At 48.4% G+C, this 14,983-nt stretch overlaps 1 protein-coding gene across 4 annotated transcripts in view; it reads left to right on the top strand.

The window, feature by feature from the left end:
• LOC144253679 (trafficking kinesin-binding protein 1) overlaps positions 1-13,678 on the top strand; it is a 115,870-nt gene extending 102,192 nt beyond the window's left edge. For 3 of the 4 annotated variants that reach the window (XM_077796277.1, XM_077796278.1, XM_077796279.1), the window contains exons 15-16: positions 7,917-8,019; positions 10,892-13,678. In XM_077796277.1, coding sequence (XP_077652403.1) covers positions 7,917-8,019; positions 10,892-11,690 — 902 coding nt within the window. In that variant the 3' untranslated portion in view covers positions 11,691-13,678. Of the gene's footprint in view, positions 1-7,916; positions 8,020-8,802; positions 8,896-10,891 lie in introns of all 4 variants that reach the window. The other variant, XM_077796280.1, reaches the window with a different exon arrangement.
• The last annotated feature ends 1,305 nt before the right edge of the window (positions 13,679-14,983 follow it).

The following is a 14,983-nucleotide window of genomic DNA, read 5'->3' on the forward strand; positions in this document are numbered from 1 at the left end:
TGCTGCAAAGCTCTGTGTGATAAGGGGACAGACCCTGAAAAAGATGAATTGACCCAGTGCTGTCATCCTTGTAACATTTCTGAGTCACCACCTTTGAAGGAAGGACATTCATCTTTGTGATTCACAATTTTCATCTGCAGAGAATCCAACACTCCCCACAAAAACGCAAGGCAGGAAGGAGCCAAGGTTCTTGGTGGTGTCTCCCATCCCCTGGCTAATTTCTGACAGCTGTGGTCAAGAGACTTGATTTGGGCCTGACTTTTCTTTTTCCTTTGTTGTCAACTTCCAAGGAGTCATAGGTAAAGTTGACAATTGTTTAGCATTTAGATTTATTTATGGTTTGATTTTATTTAAGCAATTAAGTTACCGGATTAAGTTTGTGCAAAAATGAAGATGCTTATCTATGTAGTATCTACACAGTCAACAAATGGCAACTGGCTGTGTTAGCCATCCTACCCCTGTCCTAGTGTCCATCTGGCAGGCAGGTGTCCTTGAAGAACAGTGTCTGAGTGACTTGACCGAAAGGGTAGGGAGTGCCCTCCCCACAGCTTTACAGGTAGAAGGTGAATCCAGGAAGTTCAAGGACCACCACTAGGTGCATCTTCGAGAAGTTGAACAGAAGCTATCATGTTGACAAACAACTTCTCTGGGAGGACCGAGGGAGAGAGGGAACTGGTGATGGGACTAAAGTCCCAACCATAAGCACTGGCTTACGTAAAAAGGAAGGGAGCAGCTCCTGGTGGAAAGGAGCCAGGAAACTAGTCATGAGGACTAAAAAGTCACCATAGGCAGTGACCGTTCCTCCTAGGCCCTCCTTACTGAAACCTGCAGGAAATCCACCCCAGCAACGTTATTTGAGGTGAGGCATGCACAGTTACAGTTGGAACTGTAGAAGGGTCAGGCTCAAGATATGTGAATTCAAAAAGGAATTATCTGGGTTGCTGAAAGTAATTAAGGGATGGTCTCATTGTTTGAATGACCTAGAGTTCTTTTGAGCTTATTTTCCCGATAAGACTCATCTCTAAAAGCTCATCAGAGAGGGAAGGATGTACTCTGACTTGGCTCTTTTTTTCTCTGTTGTGAATGACAGAACCATTTTGATGTTTGGAATGTGGAAAGCATTTTACTCTGTACATAAATCATCTTCGAGGCTCCAGGTGGCTCTCTGTATACAACCAGTGAGTCACAGGCAGACAGATGAGCCTCGGTGGGAAGACTTGGGGCATCCTCTGTTTGGGGATTTGTATCCATCTGGTCTGGTCTCTGCTTTGGTCCATCATCCACACTTAGCCACAGTCCTGGGATTCACCATTCTGTCCAGGAAGATTTCATAGGGAGAAATTTTGAAAACAAGTTGATTAACCTTTTTTCTTAACAACTGGTGTGATGGGCAAACTGGGAAGACTTGTATTTTAGGCACTTTTGTCTACAGCCTGCTGTCCCATGTCAGGGGTGGGGGGAGTTTTGAGCACTGAAAAATTTTTATTAATATATTTTAATGTGTTATTTGAAGTATCACTTGATGATTTTTTAAAATCCAATGTCTTTAAAAGGATCCATGTTATTGTATTGTAAATAATTTAGATGATTAAAATGGATTGTTTTAAACAATATTTAGATTATAGTTTTACTTTATTTCAGTGACATGTTTTTTCTTCTGATTCACTTAGGAAATGCACTTGATTAGAAACAGTCCATATCTTGTCCTGACAGTGTTCTGTATTTTAGATTTTTATGTGTAGGGAAGAGCCTCTATGTGGCAGACGATTAAGAGTTAAGTTCACACAGTTAAGTCAGTAGTTGGCTGGCCGGATGGACCATTCAGGTGAATTATCTTGGATGCCTTGATCCTTAAAGGTGAAGAAAGTGTGAGATTAAAGCTATGCCCACAGAAGATGTTGCAGGTCAGTCTATTCAGCATTTATACACATGGAGCCCATTTTACCTGGGGAAAGGAACCATGCAGACTGGGGCATCTGATCTGGTAGTGAGTGACCCTGCAGTAGAGATATGTCATAACTGGGGCTGAGATCCTGAAGTTGGTATTGGAAGGTGGTCACACTTGGTCAAAACAGGCCTTGAAAATTTCCCTAAGTCTCCAACACCTGGCCACCAGAGGTGAGAGCCAAGAATCAGCTTTCCTCACATCTTTGTTTTATGTATAGGTCCAAATTCCATTCAGGAGCAGTTACAGAGTGTGGGGAAAGGGAACGGAATAGGTCCTGGTGGAAAGGAGCCAGACAGAAAGTTCTGGCAGCCATGTGTTCCTATAGCTTTATCACAGGGCAGGGGCCAGTTGCAGTACACCTTCATCAGCTTGTGTCCTGTCTTGCTTTCAGTCAGTCTCACTCATGTCCACAGATGTGGGTCCAGAGAAGCTCGTGAAGGAAAGGTGGCCCAGGGACCCAGCAGAACCAGACAGAAAAGGCTGGTACACTGGTTGACAGGCCTTCAGATGTCTTTGGTGTAGGGCAGTTCCTTCCCAGTGTCTTGTGGGAGGAAGCGCTTTTTGATCCAGCCTGGCTCTACTGCAGTCTGCCCACACCCACCCACATCAGGACCTGAGGAGGAAGCCCCTGTGCTCTTGCATCAGCATGTATGTGAAGCCAGAGCGGATCAAACCAACTGCAGCCTGGAAGTGGAATAATGAAGAAGGAGAATCAAAAACCAACAGCATAGAGCCAGCCCTGCTTAGAACTTCCAGAGCACAGCGCACTTGCTGAAAGCAGTTTCTTTATGGTGTCCTTACCTGGGAGAACCACAGGAGGTCCCTCCAGAGTCTAGAGGCTCCCACATGGGTGCTGACTGGTGGGCATCAGCTCCTGACTCCTCTTACATGGAGGGGCCTTTGTGGAAGCACTCGCCTGTCAGGGTTCAGTGCGAGGGAGGAGTGCCCTCTTGGATTGGCTTTGAAGACGCTAGCAGGAAAGGTCTCCAGACAGCTCAGCCAGGCAAGCTCCCCTGCTTTGGGTGTCAGCCACAGAGAGAAGGACAGAAAGACAGAGGGCATGCAGGTCAGCTTGTTGACATCCAAAGGATCCATGGAGATTTTTGTACTTGCCCTTTTAACAGCATTCTAAAAAAATCTCTTCTCTAGATGATACCCCAGGGGCACTTGAGAGATTTTCGGGCCCTCTGCACAGTGCTGTGAAATTGTTCACCTCTTAAATCACATACTTTTTAGATGAAAGACAGTAGATAGCTTGGTGTAGTAGGATGACTACTACAGGAACCAAGAATAAGTTGTACAGAAACTGGAAAAAGATTCTATGCTGATGAGGTTCAAAATCTCCATGTGCCTGACCAGCAGGGGCCCTGGAGTTTCCTCAGAGTTACAGGACCAGATCAGGGCTGTGTGCAAGAAATGTTTGAGAAGCAGAGAAGAGTTACCTGGCCCATGTGAGGCCTGGAATGCAAGGGCTTAAAAAGTGTCATTATATACTTGTATAGTACTTTTTAGTTTAAAGTCACTTTTTATCTTATTTTTTTTTAAAGTGATGAGCCACTCTATCTGAACCTACTCTTCATAATATCCCCCACTCCAAGGGAAATGCAGTTGAAACCACATTGTTCGCTCTTACCATATTGGTATTAATGATGGATTGTTGGGCACATGAGAGTTTATGGAGCTTTTTGTGTATGAATTCATCATGGAACTTTTTTTCCCCCAGAAAAATTCATTATATAAATTCAATTATATAATGAAGTGACAGCAAAATGTTTAAAGCATTTTTCTATGCCCTGGTATTTTAGTCTTATAGGCAGAAATTCTAAGCCATTCCTTTGCCTTTTTTGTGGTGGGGGGAGATGTTAATGGAAAGGGAGCTATTTCTCATGTAGCTTTCAGGCAGGGAGATATCCTTCTTCTCCCCTCCTCTTCACCTTTAGCAAAATTCAAAGTCATTACCAGCCAAGCATTTTAAAAAGATGTACTGATATTCTTAAGGCTTAGTTCAAGCCGTGCCTTTAAGTTGGGTGGACAGTGGCTTTTACTGACAGTAGCTTTGTTTTTGCTTGGATAGAAAAGCCTGGCCCCTGGGTGCCACCCTTAATGTGGCAGCTACTGGAATAACCGGTGCAGGGAGGAGTGTATGCGTATGTTGGTTATGAATTTATAGAAATTAAAAAGACCCAAGTCCTGACAGCAGCTTCAACACTACATGGTCAGGTTAAGAAAAGGAAAAAAAGCTCAAGATCATTTCCTTCATTTCACACAAGTCGGTCCTTTCCATGAAGAGTGGGGAAGAAAAAATAGAAGGCCTCCGTGCACATCAAAGACAGGGTCCCTGTTTCCAAGATTTTGAGATGCATTTGAAAAGAAATTTGCACCACAGGTATTTTTAGAAATTATTTATGTGCCTTTAAAAAAAATGGATTGGGTGCATGGCATGGCCAGTATTTCTCCATCTCAAAGACCTCTCTTGAAGCAGCTGGGTGTGTGCTGCATCTCCCTAGAGACACACTCAGTGAATGTTGCTCTCTTCCATAGCTCTGTGTCTCATGCGGGGCTCTTTGAAGGACTAGATTCTGTGATGGCTTTTAGAGAGCAAAAAACTTTTGTTGAACCTAGCATGTTTCAAATTTGCCCTTCCCAGAGGATGGGAGGGGAGCGCCACTGGGACTGATTAAAATGTGTGAGTCAATGTGTTTTGTGGGCAAGCAGATGGAGTCGTCCTTCAGCCGTTGTGGAGATTCTGGGCCCACCAGAGCATCCCCAGCCTTGTGTGTGTTCCTCTCCTCTGTTTTGGGCTGTAGAGAGGCAGTGGGCTTTCTAGCCTGAGTCTTCAGGAGGCCTGATTGCTCCACAAGGCAGCAGCCATCCAGATTTATATGGCAACTCCACTGCTGTGTTACTACCACTGGTGGCAGCCAAAGAATCCCAGTTACTCAGTTCTCCAGTCAAGACCAGGCATCATGGAGCGTGGGCAGTCAGCACCACTTACCAAGTGGACCACTCCAGGCAGAAAACGCACCAGGGTTGCATCAGAGAACAGGAGAGAAGGGTGACTTTCAGCCGTAGGAAGCCCTCAGTGTGTGAACCTGCTGCTCGCCAAAGACATGTGCTTATGTGTGATGTGTTTTCAGAAGAAAAAACCTACAAGCTAACTACCTACAGTTTGCCAGCATAGAAGAGTTTGAATAATCGAGGATTAACTGAGTTTAAAACTTACCAAATTCTATATCAGCATCAGAATTCAGGGAGAGGAATAGCAATTGAATATAAGAAAAGTCTAGGGCTCTTTATTGGTAAATGTAAATTAATACATTTTAATCCCTGCACATTAATCGCTTCTCAGCCTTTTGACTGAGATCAAGTGTAATACCTCCCCCATCCACTGTAGCACCCAGAAACCTGCTTGTCAGGTTGAGAGAGAGGAAGAATTTAAGTAGAGAAAGCATGAATTCTAAGAAGTCCTGTCCTTCGTGTCCCCAAAGTGAGCAGCATGAGATGAACCCACATTACCATTCTCTGAAAAGAACTTGTTTAGAGGGGCAGGGGCTTTGGTGTGTGAAATAGTCTTGGTGACTTCCGGAGTGAACCCTCACCCTGAGCCCCTGCTGCCTGCCAAGTTTGGGAATCTCCTCTCTTCCTGCACCCAGGGCTGTCGCAAGCATCCCTTTGCTTCTCTGTGGCAAGCACGAGGAGCTCTGGCAAGCCCATCCCCAGGTGACTCACTGTCTGTGTTGTGTCATCCCAAGGAAGGGAGGTGCAGCAGCGGCCAGGCCATCCATGGTGACACGTGAGAGCTCCCGCATCCAGGCATCCCAGTGGTATTTTGGAGGGGCCGAATCTCCCGCTTTGGCACTTTTGACCCTCGTTGATCTTCCTTGGTCTTCTAAAGCTATCCATTGCTCTGGGGAGTGGTGACTTCTGAATTTTTAGCAGCCTTTTCTTATCCCCAAAACCCATTTGTTTAAGATGGGTTTTGCTTCTGTTGATGCAACTGTATCTCTAAAACATCCTTCTTACCCTACCTGTTGTGATCAAAGATCTAATACTTAATGGGGTGGAGGAGAAAGTGTGCATTTGTGACCTTTTCATTTGATCTTCTGGCCATGTGTTTTGATGGGGGTATATTTCTAATGTTAAATTCAGCCTTGCCTTATTTGATTTTTTTTTTTTAATGTTCTCTCTCTTTCAACTGTTTTGTCTTAATTCTACCTGTTGACTGCTTTTCCCCCCTCTCCTTCCTGAATAACCCATCATCCCTGATATTTGGGATGGCTTTTCCAGGCCTTCTGTTGCTTCTGTTTCTAGACCTTATTGCAGCAAGAGAATCGTGATTGTTCGGTTGCCTTCTCTTCATAGCTTCATCCATTTTTGTTTGGCTTGCAGCAATTTCTCGGTTATCTGAGTTCCTGAACCATTTCATTTATTGCTTGAGGAACAAAGATTCATAAAGCCTATTTTAAATGGTTTTTTTTCCCCCTCTCCCTCCCATTTGCCCGGAGCTCCCAGTGGCTGTGAGGCTGCTTGCCGCACCAGGGGCCATGGGAGCCTCCTTTGACACACAGAGCCCCACCAGACCACAGTTGGGGCATCGCAGTCTTGCCTTGCTCCTCTGGCCCCGCTCACCATTTTTGTGCTTTGGCTTTGTCCTCACTTCCTTCAATGTATGTGCCTCCCATTTTTTTTTGTTTTTTTGGTTATCATTTGTTGTTTGTTTCATCTGGTTCCTGGTTTTCTTTTATGACACAGTCAGCTGTGTGTGGATCTGTAGGGTTTGGGGCACCCATCAGTTATGTTTTGTTTGCCTTTTTCTTTTCTTTTTTTTTGTCAAACCCGAGAGAAAACGTCCCATAAGGAGCTAGAAGTTTCTAGTTCACAGCCTTTGGAATCTTCCTGGCCTTTGACTCCTCATGGCCTCTGAGATCCTAATCCGTTTTCTCCCAGGAGGTCTCTGGGGGGCTGAGCTGCTGCAGGGGCACAGGTGGGTGGGGAGGGTCGGGGGATCATCCCAGGACATCATTGTGCATGCTTTTTGGTGCAGCCTCTTTTTTTTCCTTTTTTTCTTTTTTTCCCCTAATGCTTGAGTTATGAATGAGGCTGACCTCTACAATCATGATGTCTCATGAATACTTGTTCCTTCACCAGCTTTCTGATGCATGGTCTTAATACCTGTGATTTTACTTTGCTCCAGACCACAATCTTCAGCCGCCTCAACAACCACCTATTAGAACATTAAAAGGAAATAAATTGAGGATCCCTTGTTGCTCTCTCGACTTCACTTGAAATCAGACATCCTAGAATTGGCAAGAAAGGAGCCAGGGGGAGGTGTCAAGGAGGGAGCAGTGATGCCACTTGCACCACTGTGTGTCAGACACTGTCCTGGAGCTGGGGCACCCCAGGGGGCCCTGAACTCTGGAACTCTTGCCAGGTTGCTGTTGAGGCTGCTGAGATGGCCACCTCCCACCATGTCAATCACAGGTGGACAGTAGTGGAGCCAGCTTCCCGTGCCCCTTTTTGTGTGAGCAGAAAAGGGAGCAGCACAAGCCTTGCCTAACTGCCAGGTGCCAAGTGCCTCTCCCCGCCCGCTCCATCCCCTCCCCTGGGCCGAGTTTTGGCACCTGTTTGCCCATGTAAAGCAACAAAAGAAGAAAGCAGATCCTGACCTCTGTGCAGGAAAACCAAATTTACCCCCAAGACCCATTAGCACCTCCCCCTGGAACTGGATCCACTACTGGCCCAGGAATATGATGAGGAACCCTGTCTGGATTGGGCCGGAAGCTGGGATCCGATGTTCTGCAGACCAGTGCTCAAAAATGTGGTCGTTTTTTGAGGGACCACCTTCCTCACCCAGATCCAGTTAACAAGGTAGCTCATCACTTCTTGCATCTGCTCAGGGCTGTGCTGGAGTTTTGTTTTTACCGTGGTATATTTGGATGCAAGGAATATGTTTTGTTCCCCGATTTAGCGCACCACCCTGGGAAGTGCATGTCACAGACCAACTCCACCTTCACCTTCACCACCTGTCGCATCCTGCATCCTTCAGACGAGCTCACTCGGGTCACACCAAGGTAAGGGTCCCTGGCCCCTGGTGGGCAGAGGTGGGGTGAACCCAGACACTCCCTTTCCTGCAAGGCTTCCTATGGAGCAAAGTGAGGTCAAGGTGCTCATTCAAAAGCCAACTCTAGCCAGCTTGAGCATTTTAGGAGCATTTATAGTCACCTGTGCTGAGTCAGATCTTTGCTTTTGAGTTGAAGCTCCTGTTGATTCAGATGCAGCGCACATGCAGAAACCTCAACCCACCTTTCATTGCCCTTTTCTTGGCCCTGGAAATACTCTCAGGCCCTTCCCTAACAGGCGAACAATTGAAATCCAACAGACCTGCAGCCAAATCTGCTGGATGTTTGCCCCAGAGCTTGCCAGTAGAGCATGGCGTTCTTTCATGGTGGAGTTACGGAGCTCTGTGGAAGCCCTTGTACCTCTGGCACAGGCCCCAGGAACCATGCACCACAGCCAGACTATAATGACACAAATGATAAAACTCCAAGACCAAGCCAGAGCCCAGCATGGTCAATTCCTTCTAGTGCAGCATCTGGAAAGAGGCCTTGTATGTCGTGGGTTGGTCTGTTTGGCTTGATCAGCTGCACAACTTCCCTCCACACCTTCCAGTGAAAGGGAAAGTGGTCTCCCCAACATAACAGAATGCCCCCCTCAGCCGTTCCCTCTGTGGTGCAGTCAAGCAAGATTCTGAGGTTTATGGAAGGTAAGGCTAAAAGGGAGGGAGGTGAGAAGGGCCAGCTTAGAGGGAGCAGCCATCCCCAGGAGCACCTTCAACTATGAATAATTCTCCGCAGGTCATGTGAGGAGGACCACGAAGCAGCCCTGTGTCCCGCTGAGCTGAGAGGAGATGTAGGGCAGAGAGTCTGAGCCCACGGGCGAGGCAGGGGGTGAGCACACGGCCAGTAGTGCCTGCCCTGGCAGGTCACATGGAAAGAGCTGTGTGTGCACGCGTGGCCGCCACTAACCCGGGGACTGAGGCTTGGATGTGTCTCTGTGGTTGTGCCTGGCTAACAGAGCCTTGACCGTCCACACCCCTAACCCTCTAAACTGCCCCAGCAAGTCGAGTGCCAGCGCTAATACAGGCCTAACCCGAAGGTCTCATCATCCTGTGGATCTCTAAATTTTAGTTCTGTCTTCTCCATCTCCCCTCTGGCCCAGAAGAACCTGGTTTTCCCATCCTGTGGCTCTCTGTTTGGAAAAAGCCACAGAACTCAGCTCCCCAATGAAGGCTGGTGCAGGGCAACTAGATGCCCTTTCTAACTACAGCCTCACAATGCAGACTGCACCCAAGTGGATCTTCATCTGGAAGACCACCCAGCTGTGTCCCAGACCAGGAAAACCATAGGAAGTCAGGAGTATGGAAGGGCTTTCTTACCAGAGTTGGAAAGAAAGGTAGCCAGAAACACAATTAAATTTCCCTCAGGATGGTCACACAAGGTTTTATGTCTAGAATTTTTTTTTTTTTTTTTACCCTGTCTTAAGGATACATCAACATTAGTAAAATTCTCCCTGTGCCTTTACAAAATCCACATTTTCAACCACAGGAATATGCTGTGGTTTCTAACCTCACATTTCTCAGAGTACTCCTGATCGCCCTGTTACTCCCACCTTAGCTTGTGGGAGATGGCCCTGGTCTGTGGTCACTGCCCTTGCTGATTGGCCAGTGGGGAGGTCACCTGAGTGTGGAGCCACAGGGTGTTTCCAGCCTGTATTTCCGGTTGAACTGTTTCCCAGGAAGGGCCCCTTTGGTCACTCCAGGGACCTGCTCCAGAAGGGGTCCCCTACCTTCCCTTTATGTGGTTGGTGCTCTGCCCATGGTATTTGGGCCTCCTCTGGCCAGGCTGGGGACACTCACCTGACCTGCCCCTGCCAAATCGGAGGGCAGGTCACAGGAGACCTTTGGAAGGAGGTACTCCTTTGCCCTTGGCTGCTCATTCAGAAGCAGGGCAGGGCTAGTGCCTATTTGCCCCCCCCCCCCGCCCCATCCCTGGAGCAGCTGTTAAAAATCAGTCTTCCTTGTTTTCATAAGCAGACCCAGAAGCCTTTCCCCCTGCTTCCCCTCCTGTAGACTTCTTTGTCTGCTGGGCCCCTAGGAGTCTTCAGCATGACACTGAGTGAAGGAAGGATCTTTCAGCTTTCCTTTAGTCACTCAGGAGCCTGAAGCTGGGAAACTCTGTAAATGAAGGTCCCATAATACAGGGCATGGCTTCCTTCCACTGACCCCATAACTCCGCTCATCAAAATGGGTTTGGACAGCATGTGAAGGTGGTGAGGGGCAAGAAGGTGCAGAGGAGGGAGCTCTGTCCTAGTGGTCAGGAGGCTGAGGTGCTCGCCACCTGGCCTTGGCCCACGCCTGGGGCCATTTTTGCCATTTCTAAAATAAGCCATTGTATCCCATATTTCTCGTTAGTGTCTTGCCTGAGGGAGAAGTAGGGATTAGGAGGGAACACTGGAACTTGAGTGGATTTGGTGGGGGAGGAAGGCCTCTTTGCCAATGAACTTCTTTCCCCATCTGAGAGCATTGGGGTCACTCAGACTTTAAATCTGGGTTATCCACTTAATACCCAGGTGTGACTAAGAAGCCACCTAAACTTGGAGGGAGCTGTTTCTTGGTCTGCAAAGGGAACAGTTATACCATCCAGCAGAGGAGAGCAAAGAGAATCACATGCATCTTCCATCCACTCACAGCAGGGCCCTACTTGAGGGATTGCCAAGCCTCCATGGGTGAGGGGAAGAAACAGATGTGGACAGAGGTGTCTGGGGCTCCCATTGCACGGAGTCCTCCTATTATGTCCCAGGTCCAACCCTATGGAATGACCACTGACCCTTCCCCTGGTGCTCACGGGCATTTCTGATGGGTAACCTGTCATCTTTTCCTTTCAGCCTTAACTCGGCCCCGACTCCAGCTTGTGGCAGCACTAGCCACTTGAAGTCCACACCAGTGGCCACGCCGTGCACTCCGCGGAGACTGAGCCTGGCCGAGTCCTTCACTAACATCCGGGAGTCCACGACCACCATGAGCACATCCCTGGGGCTGGTGTGGCTGCTCAAGGAGCGGGGCATTTCTGCGGCTGTGTATGACCCACAGAGCTGGGACAGGGCCGCCCGGGGCTCCCTCCTGCACTCCTACACTCCCAAGATGGCCGTGATCCCCTCTACCCCTCCGAACTCGCCTATGCAGACGCCCACGTCCTCCCCGCCTTCCTTTGAGTTCAAGTGCACGAGCCCTCCCTACGACAACTTCCTGGCTTCCAAGCCAGCCAGCTCCATCCTGAGGGAGGTGAGAGAGAAGAAGAACGTCAGGAGCAGCGAGAGCCAGACGGACGTGTCCGTCTCCAACCTCAACCTCGTGGACAAAGTCAGGAGGTTTGGGGTGGCCAAAGTGGTGAACTCAGGGCGAGCCCATGTCCCCACCTTGACTGAAGATCAGGGACCTCTCCTCTGTGGGCCCCCAGGGCCAGCACAAGCCCTTGTTCCTGGAGGCCTGGTACCCGAGGGCCTGCCTCTCGGATGTCCCACCGTCACCAGTGCCATCGGTGGACTGCAGCTCAGCAGTGGCATCCGACGGAATCGCAGCTTCCCCACCATGGTGGGATCCAGCATGCACATGAAAGCCCCTGTGACTCTCACCTCGGGCATCTTGATGGGTGCTAAGCTCCCCAAACAAACTAGCTTGCGGTGAGGTTGGGGGGCCTGTGCCCCGGAGGAGATGGGCATTCTCCACCCTGTTCCCTGCCTCCCCTTCCCCCTGCAGCGCACTCTCCCCCTCTTCCCGTCCCTGTCCACCTCCTGAGCTAGACAAATCAACCTTGTGCCTAAGGGGGAAGAGTGGAACTTTGTCAAGTGTGTACATAGGACTTGGAGACCTTGTGTCTGCCCCGCCCTTTCTTCCAGTCCCACAGGAAGTGCCCCCGGGCTGTCCTCTGGTGAGGACTTCACCTGTGGAGTCTGGGAATGGTGGTGTCCTTTCTTCTTTCCTTTTGAGAAGCACTGAAACTCCCAAGTGTGTTCTTATCCCATGGATAGGAACCAGTGAATCCCGCGTCTGACAGCTCCCCACCGCACCCCAGGGCTGTCAAGCGGCCCAGGTCATACTGCATCTGGCGCCCCGGGGTGTCCTTGGATGCCTCACCCACCCTAAGAGCCTAAGGGGCCTCCATCCTGGCCACACACACCTGGTGTAGCTTTTCACAATCGAGAGCTTTTCTTTCTTTTCGGGTGGCCCAGCTTCTTCAAGACCGTCACTACTCTGCCTCAGTGGACAGTTGTTTCCCTTTTCTAGGTGAGATCTTTTCTTTTCATGCCTACGACTTGAAGTCATCCTGTGTTTTGTAATTAGCTGTCAGGCCCCATGGCTGACCCAGAAGAGAATGTATTCACACTCCCACCGCTTTGTTCAGCAGTCCCTCTGTGTTCTGTGTGACATTTTGTTTTATTTTTTCCATTTTTTTTATACATACACGCAGGGAAGCCATGGTACCGGCAGTGTCTGTTGTCTGTTTGGTTCCATGACACCAAAATGCAAATTTCAAACACACTGAGTTGCTAATGAGAGAGCAGCTTATTCCTGGGACCCAGTGTCACAAGCAGGTTAATTGAAGGCCAGACCCAAGACAACTCTAACAGCAGGACTGAGGAAAGGGGATAGGAAAAAGACTTCTTCAAGAAATTTGCCAACCGTAAAGGGAAAGGAGAAGAAACCCAGCTAAACCGTACCCACCTGGTCAGGGCAGGAATCGGGCATCGGCCTTCTGCTGGCTCAAGCTCTTGCTCTGAAATGGGCAACCCACTCTTACTCATCGGGTCGCCATTCAGTGCCCACACATTTGCCCTCTTGTTTCAAAACAGGATGGTCACAGTGAGATAGTTTCTTCCCCCCAAAGCCCTTAGTCTCCTTGTGCCTCCTTTTGTGCTGAGGGAGAGATTAGAGGTGCTTATGAAAAGAACCACAAGCCCACGAGAGAGCCTGGTCTTGTTGCTGTAGCCGATTAAGTTGTGAACTTTTATTTATTACCCGTGTGTGCCGTATTTTAAGCAAATACCCTTTCAGCTCCAGTCTGTGTGTTTGTGGCATTGCAGTCCAAGCAGATAACTTATTTATTCTAATCTGGGAACACTGCCCACCAAGGTGTTCCATGACCACCCGGATATTTGTGGAAGGATAATATCCTCTATACATGAAATTGTCATTCTGTGCCCTCCCTCCCAGCTAAAGATGTGAGCTTCAGTTGAGTGAGTTTAACCTCACGTCCACCAAGGATTCTTTGAGGAAGTCCCTGAAGAGCAAGCTTCGGTCCCATGATTTCAAAACCATTTGTCCTCTGACTGTGAGAGCGCTGGTTATGTTCTCAATTTCCCCTCCCCCTAGTGTGTCCGTACTCTCTGCAAGTAGCTTACACCTTTTTATTTGAATGTATTTTAAAGCAGTAGGTTGAATAACAAAGGAATATGAAAAACCATGGACTGATCGGACCACTTTATGTATTCAGAGAGGACCCACCCATCAGGAACACCAGTGTAAAAATGGGCAATTCAGAGGTTGCAGTATTTAGTATAGTAAATAAATTAAATGATCAACATCATGCAACCACTACCAAAAAGTGAGTTGTAATGCATCAAAAAAAATCAATAAAATTTTATTCGCTAACGAGTATCAATAAAATAAATTCAAATGATGGAAACCACCCTAGTTTCCTGACTAGTGTCTTCTCATCATCCAGGAGATGGGTTTCTCAGACTTGAGGGTGTTCATCTCTTTTGGGGAAAGTAAATGAAAGGCATACACCGCCCGTGCTGCGATCGCCTCCCTTTCTTCCTACAGGAGACCATATCTTATGGTGAGACACTTTCCCAAACTCTGATTCCCTTCTCAGGGCTACACCCTGTTCCTCTGTGCAGTACAGATGGTCATGGAGTCAGTTCTAATCTTTGGCTATCACAGCACTGGAGTGGAAAAAGCTTGCATCTATGTGATTTCCCACAGATGTGAGCACGTCTGTGAAACCAGTTCCCAGACAAACATTACCAACTGCTTTCTGGGGAGTTGTGTTAAGAGACTTAAGAACCAAGAACAGTGGAGGCCCACCCGAGGGGCAGTTGAGAGAAGAAGGAAAGGATCGGATGCAACTTATTCTGCCACCTTGGTAGGTGAAGGCTGTGAAACCCTGCCATCACTAGTGGGACGTGGCACATAGATTAAAACCAGGTACCACCATTTGGTATTGGTGCGACCTCAGGCAAACCACTTGTCCTCTTTGGGCCCTCCCTTTTGAATCTGTGAAATGGGGATAGTAATCCACCTTGGGGTTCATCAGTTGAGAAAGTATTTTTTGAGCATTTACCATGTACCAGATGTTTTAGGTACTAGAGGGACAGTGATGAACAAGAGGAGTCCTGCAGTCATGGAGTATGCAATCTACCAAATGGAGAAGGACAACACCTGACAGAATTAGAAGGGCTATGCAGAGAATTACAGCAGAGGGGTGTGAGGGAGGGGCAGCTGCTTCTGACTGGGCAGTCAGGGAAAGCCTCTCCAGGGAGGGGCATTGCATCAGCCATGTGAGATCTGGCCTGGGTGTGTTTGGGCAGAGAGAGGAGCTGGTGCAAAGACCCATGAATAGAAAAGTGAGGATCACAGAAAGAAGGCCCATGTGGTCATTTGCTGGTAGGATAATGGAATGCTGTGGGGTCAAAGAAACCATGATACTCACCAAAGAGTCCATCTGATCACCATATCTCCCAGCCACTGCCATTGAGCCGATCAGTGGGCTGTGAGCAGCAGGAATCCCAGGCATGGTTCTGCATGCTCCTCTCTTCCTGTGGGTTAAAGCTCAAAGCCATACACTGGAATGGTGGAGTCTCCATCATCCAGCATCTCCAAGTACGTAAACGAGTATTCCCCTTGAACCTGTGTTAGACCTGTCATGTGAAAGAGAACTAAGCCTTTGTGTCAAACCAGTAAAATTTTTGGAGGGC

Source organism: Urocitellus parryii, chromosome 3, assembly GCF_045843805.1.
Source record: "Urocitellus parryii isolate mUroPar1 chromosome 3, mUroPar1.hap1, whole genome shotgun sequence".
NCBI classification, from domain to species: Eukaryota; Metazoa; Chordata; class Mammalia; order Rodentia; family Sciuridae; genus Urocitellus; species Urocitellus parryii.